Source organism: Gymnoscopelus braueri (genome assembly GCF_963280865.1).
Source record: "Gymnoscopelus braueri genome assembly, chromosome: 19".
Classification (NCBI taxonomy): domain Eukaryota; kingdom Metazoa; phylum Chordata; class Actinopteri; order Myctophiformes; family Myctophidae; genus Gymnoscopelus; species Gymnoscopelus braueri.
This window is the reverse complement of record NC_137621.1, coordinates 33,072,439-33,082,183: the sequence shown is the minus strand read 5'-3', so window position 1 is coordinate 33,082,183 and position 9,745 is coordinate 33,072,439. Positions and strand designations below refer to the sequence as shown.

The 9,745-nt window shown below is 41.4% G+C and overlaps 1 protein-coding gene across 2 annotated transcripts; it reads right to left on the bottom strand.

Moving 5' to 3' along the window:
- Positions 1–336: 336 nt before the first annotated feature.
- On the bottom strand, positions 337–9,035 carry golga5 (golgin A5). 2 transcript variants are annotated; one of them, XM_080414090.1, is made up of 13 exons: positions 8,874–9,035; positions 7,950–8,626; positions 7,356–7,562; positions 6,420–6,639; positions 5,924–6,047; positions 5,486–5,689; positions 4,693–4,863; positions 4,320–4,448; positions 3,637–3,735; positions 2,892–3,114; positions 1,038–1,137; positions 890–953; positions 337–797 (listed from the first exon to the last, which is right to left on the bottom strand). In XM_080414090.1, exons 2-13 carry the CDS (start codon positions 8,617–8,619, stop codon positions 717–719), a joined length of 2,292 nt encoding a protein of 763 aa, XP_080270216.1. In that variant the 5' UTR covers positions 8,620–8,626; positions 8,874–9,035; the 3' UTR covers positions 337–716. The 2 variants fall into 2 exon arrangements, with proteins under 2 accessions (XP_080270216.1, XP_080270217.1); XM_080414091.1 differs by having other exon boundaries at positions 6,426–6,639.
- Between the last annotated feature and the right edge of the window lie 710 nt (positions 9,036–9,745).

Genomic DNA, 9,745 nt, shown 5'->3' with positions numbered 1-9,745 from the left:
AGCACATTTGGTTGAGGTGGTCTCCCTACTCTTCCATTGATACATTTAGACCCTGTTGTTGGGTAGGACACGTACTGGTTCACAACCACAAACAACAAGTAATGTCCGAAGCTCATAAGTCCAGTATCCCTGGCCTGGCCTGGGTCCTGGCCAAGCAAGGATTTTGTCTTGGAAGACTAAAAGAGCCAAAACATATTTCAAATAAGATATCAATTGTGTAGATTTTAGCCAATTTCATGGCCATCTGTGCTCAGAATCAGTGTTCTGTAATAAAGTACCGGTAAAACAATAAAGCCTTATTATTACAATAAAATGACAGTAATTTGTATGAACACCTACTGTTTCTAATATGTTTATTAAAAGAATCTTTTTTACATAGTGTTAAATACAATCTGTCAGGAAAACAAATAGATGTCTGAAAAGGGGTGATGATGGGGAGGAGAGAGAGAGAGAGAGAGAGGGGTGAAATCAACATTTATTTAATACCCCACTATTAATCCCAACCGGTACAGTATATTGCTGCATAATGTATGTCAAATTCCATGCTATAGCCACTGTGGGTATCCTCAGAATGAAGATGGGACACTGGAGGACAGAACCACAAATCAGAAATCCATAGCATGTCTGTGCAAACCAAGTATTAAGTCCTAAGAAGAATATGCTAGCTTGAGCCACGTTCCAGCAGCTTGAACCATCCAGTTCTGTATTCAAGACTTCTATCTTCCATCCGGATGGCCATGGTGCATTTCCGGCGTGTATGTCAGAAGAACCACCATGACCCATAGGTGCAGTAGCCCCTGGGACAGAAATTTGGTAGAGAAGTTGTCTTTTATTTATGGCATGAATTAACACTGCATATTTTGAATACTTATTATATACAAATACTCACTATGTACAGGATAACAAAAACTCTGGCCATGGGGTAGCGTCTCAAGAAGATCCCCAGTCTTATGCTGAAATTATAACATCATCCATGTTTAATGTGAACAAATGTCTCAGAGGAAACACACGTGCTATACTGTAGAACAATGCCACACCTGAACTTGTCAATGGTGCTGGCTGCCTTGCGTACTTGGCCGTACACTCCGGGGCTGTCCTGGTCACTAAAAAGGATCGGTGCGTTCCTCTGCCGTGCCCCTGTAAAGTAAACACACAGAATAGTAAACACCCACATGAAAGAAGTCAATAATGAGGGCCTGGTGAAGTCTAATCGGCCATTTACCTTAACTGTAGATAAACACATTGACTTACTAATTAACTTACTAATTAAGTCAATTTCTCTAAGCACCTTAACGTCCATAAGTATATCATGCACAGTATACATACATTGCTGCTATGCTCAGGCACCTTAGTTTCTGGGCGGTGAAACCGCCCCTATAAGTGAGGTTTGGAAATTTGTACAATTATCTTGGGCAGTGAAACCGCCCCTATAAGTGAGGTTTGGAAATTTGTACAATTATCCTGCGCTGTGATTGGCCAATCACAATCTATTCAGGACTGTGATTGGCCAGTGTCACATGACACATGTGCATAGCCCTATATAAGAAACCATAACTTTAAAAAAAACATAATTTTGTTTTTTTAAAGTTATGGTTTCGTCCATCATAAAGAGTGTTTCAATAAATGTATTTATCTTTTGTACATGATTGGTTGACTCCATTCAGTATTGTGATTAGCTAGCAAGACACCGCCCACTTCACACAGGGTGTGATTTTTTATTATCTCAGGTACTTTGTAAATATGTAGATAACTTGTCTGGCCTTCTGTTGTTCTCTTGTTTTGATCTCCTTCCCACTTGCCCCCCACCCCTCTTCTTCTTCCCCCCCTCTTCTTTCTATGGAAACTAACGTTGCGATGGGAACGATGTACAAAAACGAATTTCACCCACTTTTTTACCTTGTAAACCTGTGATGTGACAATAAACCTGATTCTGATTCTGAAGTGTGGATTTTAATAAACCGAAAATACATTTTCAGATGGGTCTCCAATCTTATCCAATCAAGAGGGAGAACCCCTTTATACTATACTAAGCTTAAGATTTGTTGTGTTCTAGTTCTAATTCTGTCTGCAAATTCTTTGGTTTCATCACTTTATATTCATATAAAGATTTATACTTTATCCTGTATGAGTTCTCTCTCCTGAATTACTACAATTTTAAATAAAATTGGTATCCCAACCTGAAAATGTATTTTCTGTTTTCTAAAAGCTTGAGAGATACGGAGACACCTAAGGATAATTCCTTTAACAGGTCCGTTCATGAAAGTCCTTGCGGTCTTGTTTCCAATGAGGGCCTGTGAGCAATTAGGGGTTAAGAGTCTTGCTCAGGGACATATTTCATTTCATCGACACATTTGCTGGCCTGGCCTGGAATCGTAGCTGGGGCAACCAGGGCCTCTGGCTCCCTAGGCGGGCTCAGCTATGGCCGCCCCAACCTGAACAAATACTTTATAGCAATGATTACTACAGTAATATTTTTCATAATATAAAAAACCCTAAAAAACAGATTTGTGTTTTCTTAAGTTTTCCTAAAATTTGAATAAACACTACAGTATCGCAAACATGTGATACATTTGTGATACTGTAATGTTTAAACCTAATTTCAGGAACACTGTATTGTGTCATAACCCCTGTATCATATCGCCGATTCTTACAGCCCTACTGAATGCATACACAATGAGCCTGAAATTTGGATGAGGAAGGCATATGTCCCCCATAATAAGACACAGTAACATTTTTCACATTTAGTGTACACATAATAAGGATGGATGAAAATGCTTCATCAACACCATACAAAATTCTAACCACAAAAACTACCCCTTTTAATTGTATTTCTTTACTACTTGTATCAACTAATACTTGTATCAGTACTTTGTATCAACTTTCTATCCTACCTGGTCCCTCTAAGTGCCCCATGTTGATGGCTGGCCCTCCACTCTGTCCTCCCTGAGCGTTCTTCAACTGCTGTTCCTGGCGCTCCAGCTGGAAGACCAGGGAGCTCTTTTCTGTGCCCAGAGCCTCCAGCATCGTCTGCTTCTGGATCAGCGTCTCCGTCAGTTGATGCAACCGACTCTCCAGTTCTGCCTCGCTGCTGCTGCTGAGTGCCTTGTTGGTCAGCTAGTTGGAACACAGTTCATCAAATAGAGGGAGGCAAGCACTTAATTAATAAAAAGGGACATTACACTCATAAAACATAAACATAGTAACTGTAGTTTGTCCTGGGCCTTTAAAGTTAACCGAGTAATCAAAGAATATTTTAATTACAGAGTCATTGGATATTTTTGGTTAATGCTTTGTTTTGTTTTGTTTTTTTCTATTCTGCAAAAACCCTGATCACTTTGAATAGTAATAAAAGCTAAATCATCTTTTGAAAGCTACATTTTAGCTACAGTAGTGTCCCCCTTTATGCTTTAGGATTTTATTTTTTTCCAATCATTTAATTGAGCTGAATTAAACACTACATGGGATAAGTATGTCCCTCATGACGGCACAAATACAGACCATCAACTCTCAAAACAACTGAGTTTGCGCAAGGCGGTTTATAGTTTCAGGAGTTACATGTGTGAGATTGTGTGCAAGATAAACCAAAACACCACCAAAAAAAGAGGTTACAAATTCACAGGAATAAAAGTAGCTTACCTGGTTCCTGAGTTTTTGGATTTCATCCTCTCTGTCTTTGACTCTGCTCTGAAGGGTGGCTTTGGCGCGGTGCTGCTCGTCCTCAACGTACTGCAACTCCTGTGGCAGACATCAGTACAAATCTCAGTCTCCCTTTGTCACCCAACATAAACCAATGATGTGATGAATTGAATACATAGGACCACAATGGAAACAAGTCCTCAGGACTTTTTTGTGTTATCCTTTTAGCCCAAATGTTTGACTGTACCTGTGCTGTTTGCATTTCTGTCTAATAAAGTATTCAATCAATCAATGAGAAACACAAACAGAAAAGGGCAGAAAAATAATAATCCTCCAAACAAAACAATGATTACTTGTTAGCTACTAGTAATATACTGTAAATGCCGGCTTGTAAACTGCAAATTGCTGCTGCTGTACGTTCACTTTCAGAGTTACATTATTTTAGCCACTTTCTTTTTAGTCTTTATTTGCTGATGCTAACACTGACTGCCAAAGTGTGTGCATATATAATGTATAGATTCTTGTTCTTTATTTCTCTCCTTTTTTCTTCCCATCAATGAAGTTTATCATATTACTATGCTGTTGCTGCAATGTTCAAGGAGCCAAATAATTGTCAATTGTACCTGTATACAAGATATAAAAATAATGAAGATCCTTGAACCTGAAAAAGTTTCTACTCTCACCTGTTTGTAGCGCTCCACCTCAGCCTCTGCCTCCTGTCGGACTCTATTCTGTAAAGCCTGCTGTTCCTGCTGCTCCATCTGCTGCTCCCGCCACGCTTCTGCCTCCGTCAGGGCCTGGTTCTCGAAATCCTGCCAGAGAAAGACAAGGAATCTCAGCCAAACAAGTTTTGAATTTGTCAAATGCACAACAATACAGCCATTAGCAGTTATTGCTGGCAAGGATAGGGCTAGACTTCAAGCTTCCACCACTAACTTTCTGTTGCAATTTAATTTGGTAGCGTAATATTTCATGTCTACTTTTTGTATTTTTATAATTTTATTATTGTGTTGTTGTTTTTTACCACACCATAGTGCATCTCTGGGTTGATCTAACCTGTAATTCTGCGCGGAGCGTGTGCACTTGGCCCTGCAGCTTCTGGATCTCGTCTCTCTGGAGCTCCTTCTCGTGTCGCAGCTCCTCCAGCTCCAGAGCCGTGGCACCGCTCCCATCTAGAGCCTCCAGCCCAGACCCCTCCTTCAGACTACTGATCAACTTCTCTTTGGACTGGACAAACACGTTTACACAGCAGAAAAAATATTATAGTTTTTTGCATATCCATAAATAGATGTATAGGCACCAAATTAGAAATTAGAAGAACATTGCAGATTATTGCACTCGAGTGGGGCATGAAATGGTAATCATCATCCACCCAAACTCAGCAGTCATCTAATCTAATATAAATACACAACACGCTAAGAAGCAGTGGTAGTGATTAATGTCACAATTCAACATGTCAATAGCTATACTGTCACTGAGTCTGCAGTGGTACTATTTTATTGGTATATTCTCCTGAAAATGCACATGTGTGCAGCATAGACTTAAAAACAAGGGAATTCTTTTGTGAAAATAATTAAATACTTTTTCCTGCGGTTTATTGTATTTTCAGGTGTAAAAGGGCTCCTTGGAAAAGAATATCCCTGTAATAAACTAATAACAATAATAGAAGTAGTGGATGCTTATTATATTAGAATATCAATATCAAAGACACTTAGAATATCACTGTAATAATAATAATAATACATTTAATTTATATAGCACTTTTCTAAGCACTCAAAGACACTGTAAAGTCTTGATTTACACTACTTTGAAGGAGAACAGCTAAAGCCAGTAGCAGAGGACCTCTGACCTGCAGGATGCGTGAAGCTTTATGTTTGTAGTCCTGTAACTCCTGCTTGGCAGTCTCCGCTGCTGCTTTGGAACTTTTCGTCTGCTGCTGGAGGTCATCGGCCCTGTGCTTCTCCTCCATCACCCGTCGTTCTGCTGCAGTCACTGCCTCCGCCAGGGTCTGCCTCTCTGCCTCTACTTTGGATAACCGGGTCGCGTACTCATTCTGTGTAGAAAGCAGGAGGATGACCAAACAATCTTTACCATTTCATTTTTTTTTCTTCAAAAAGTACATAAAGAACACACACACACACACACACACACACACACACACACACACACACACACACACACACACACACACACACACACACACACACACACACACACACACACACACACACACACACACACACACACACACACACACACACACACACACACACACACACACACACACCTGCATCTGCCTGTAGTTGTCCTGCTCCCTCCTGAGGGACAGTTCAGCTTCTCTCAGCCTCTCCTGTACAGTTTCAAGAGTTTGTACATGCAGGTTGTTCCCTTCTGATTGGTCCAGCATGATTCTGAACAAAGGGAACATAATATATAAATTGATAACCAATGTAAGCCGACATTATACTTTACAATTCCGGTTTGTACAAGTACATTAAGTTTGAGAGTTAAGTGCAAACTGTACAAGTGACAGAAAGTGTGTGATGTGTGATAACTAATGTCTAAAGTACATTAAACGAGAGAGTCCCATCTGGGAGGCAATCAGCACATATGTACACGTCTCTACAAAGTACTATCACAACAGAGCATATTTGAGGTCTAATTAGGTTGTGTCGCCACCTCGCACTGTTGGTACGCTGCTATAACTAATGTAGTCCAAATTGACCACGTTCGTTGTCACAACATACTGTAACTGTGTTAGCTGAGATGCAATAACAATGTACCTTGACCTTTCACACTGTGCCTCCTCCAGTGCAATGTTGCGAGACTTTAGCAGCTGGTCAGCTTCATCCAGTCTGATTTTCAGAACAGCAAGCTGACCATCCTTAGCAGAGAGGGCTTCTGTGAGGTCATCAACCTGCGACCGCATGTCCCTAACTGTACGGTCTGTGCGGGACTGGTCCGAGTTCCATTTCTCTGCTCGCATGCGGGTCTGGTTCAGTTCTATATGAAAGAACAGCAGCTATTTAAAACCATTACAGAGGAAAGTTACTGTTGTGCTGTTATTCAAATAGAACTGCATGATTACAATCCCTATTTTTATCCCTCCTAGATATAGCAATAATAGGCACGATTACTGGTCTAAATTTTGGAAGCAAAAATATTGTCTAGCACTTTTGCAACCCTAAGCCCAATGTTTTACAGTTAACTGGGGACTGGACACTAACATAGTATGATACATTCATGCACAATTAAGTGTGCAACTGCAATCCTAAATTAAATATCTAAGCCTTATCCTTGCTGTTGGGCAGACACCTTGTATCTCCATATTTCAACTTTATACAACAATCAGTGCCACACAAAAGTAACACAAATAGCCGTCACGTAATGCGGTGCGTTGTGAGCTTGAAGATCAGCTATTTTTGAAGATTAAAGTGCTTAAGTCTGCCTGTAGGTTTTATAAATATTGAACCAATGAAAGGTATTAACAAGAGCCTTTGATGAAATAATAACTACATTGGATCCACTGGAACACAGGTTCTTTTGTCCATTTCCTGAAAAGTAAAGTTTTGGACATAATGAGGTAGCCGTCCTGCTCAACAGTGAATCTATGTAGCCTCATCTTATATCATATACACGCTAAGGAAGGCTTGACGCCGAAATGCGTGTTGTGCGTCTATGAATTAAAAGTACCAGAAGGTGAATCTTCGTGAACCTACCCTCCTGCATGTCTTTTGCTCTCTGGATGAGGGATGCCATCTCCTGGTTGAGGGAGGAAACCTCGCTGCGCAGCAGCTGGTTCTCCAGGCGCAGACTGGACAGCACCAGGCTCTGGGGCTCCTCTGTGGGGGGAGATGCCTCCTGTCTGGCGGCAGACTCTATGGGAGGGGCCATGCCAGACTCTGAACCGGAACTCTCAGGTGTTTCTGACAGAAAGCAGTGAGACAACTGTTCAAAGACCATATAATACTGTATGACTGTGCACGGTGCTTAGATTGGTTGATGTGTGGTTCTTGATAAACAGAAGTTTGAAGGAGTGAATACATACATACAGTACATACATATACATATACATATACATATACATATACATATAGGCAATTTCTTCTTAACATTTTTACACATTGTTGTCCTCATACAAACGACACCTATACAATACTATCCACAAGTTTCCTAGGGCATTGTGGGCATCACTTCCTGTCGATTTGATCCCCGATACCTGATCAAATCGACAGGAAGTGATGCCCACAACGCCCTAGGAAATTTGTGGATACAACTTGTCAGTTAAGAGCAACTACTATCTACATTCATACCGTGGCTCTGATCTTTGGCAGACCCATCATCTGAGATCTTCATGCTGTGAGTGGACAAAGAGCTGAGGCTTGATGCCCGTGAGATGCCCCTGGTCGAGGGGGGAGTGGAAGGGGCCGAGGGGAGGCTATAAAGAGGTGCAGCGGCGGAGAGGGGAGGGACAGCAGGTATGCTTTGTACCTCAGTGACCTCAGGGACCGCCACTTTCAGAGGCTCCCGCCTCAAATCCTTCCTGTCACCAGAAGGTGGGTCCGAACTGTTCAGAAAGTCAAATAGCATGTCGTCGTCCACATCCTCCTGCTCGCTCTTTTTGCGCCTCACAAAGGCTGAGGCGGCTTTGACAGTGTTGGGAGCGTTGCTGGCTGAAGTGGACACATTAGCTGTGCCAGTCAGCAGCAGCGTTGAGTTGGATCTCTTGACGTTGGAAGCAGCTGAGGAAATAAAGCTTGTTGCATTGTGCGGCGAGGCATAGGTGTGTTGTGTCACAGAGGTGTCGGTCTTGAACCCTGTGCTGCTGTATCCAGAGGTGCTCATGGAATCACCCTCATATGATGTTGAAAAGGAGGATGTCCCCTGGCTCTCATGGGTTTTACTAAGGGCAGTGGCAGCGCCCGCGTCCACCTTAGTTAGGAAATCCTCAGCTTTCCCAGCCAATTCAGTAAACCAAGACATTCTGCACCTATGGGAGAAACAAGCTAGCAGATGAGCTCATATTTACAGCTACAGCTAGCATTCGAACTAACCAAAAAGGTGGTAACGTTACCAACTTATGCAGTTTTAAAGTCAGCATAAATAATAGGCTATAAGGGGTCGTTGGCATACAATTCTGCTGCCACTATGACGCTAAACTGGACACAAGAGGTTTAAAGTCATCTCTGTACCCTGAATGCTAACAGGCTAGCTAGTTCTTATGGAAAGCTACATACCGTTATTGAATGACGCCCAAAATGCGAACAATTTGCTGTCGGTCAGGTTGGATTGGTGATCATGATAGAGGGGCGATACTGTTTGAACATACACTGTCGAATGTCATCATTATCTGTCAAATAGGATGTTGTTGACCTGCTGGAGACTACAATACGTGGACCAGGAAGTGTTACAAGCAAGGACCTCAAAACAGAGTGCCTCTCACAGAGCCTGATTGAAAATGAGCCAATGTTTTTTTTTTTTACAGACAGTTCTCAACCTGTGTGTGGGTGGGGGGTCCCACATGATTTGGGATGATATGAATGATGATGACATTATTGGAGTGACAAAAAAAGGACAAACTATACAATAAAAACTTGTCAAACTTTGGCCAAATTGTCAAATAATATAAGAAAGAGGCAAACATTTTGAAAATACTGTAGCAGATCTACAAACTGGCGTTGTGAGCTTGTAGATCTGCTATTTTCACAATATTTTTCTGTGAAAGCGAACAACTCCTATATTCCAAGTGTAGTGGGGGGGGGGGGGGGTCCCCAGTTCAAATATGATTAGTTTGGGGGGTCACGGCCTGAAATTAGATTACACTCTATGCACACTATCCCATATGGGGCTATGCACATACGTTATAAACATAACTAAAGCAAAACAATACCACAGGAACCCCAGGACAACTAACTTGGTTGCTCTGGCACCAGCTAATGGGGATCCTTAATAAATAAATACTGATTCAAGACCAGCACCATTATTTTATGGATCATGTTAGGCATACTTTTATTTAATTTAAAATATCTAACAAGTAATTATATAGCCATTAGCCATATGTTAACCACACAGTCATCTAATGACCTGGAAAATGTATGCCTATTAGTCA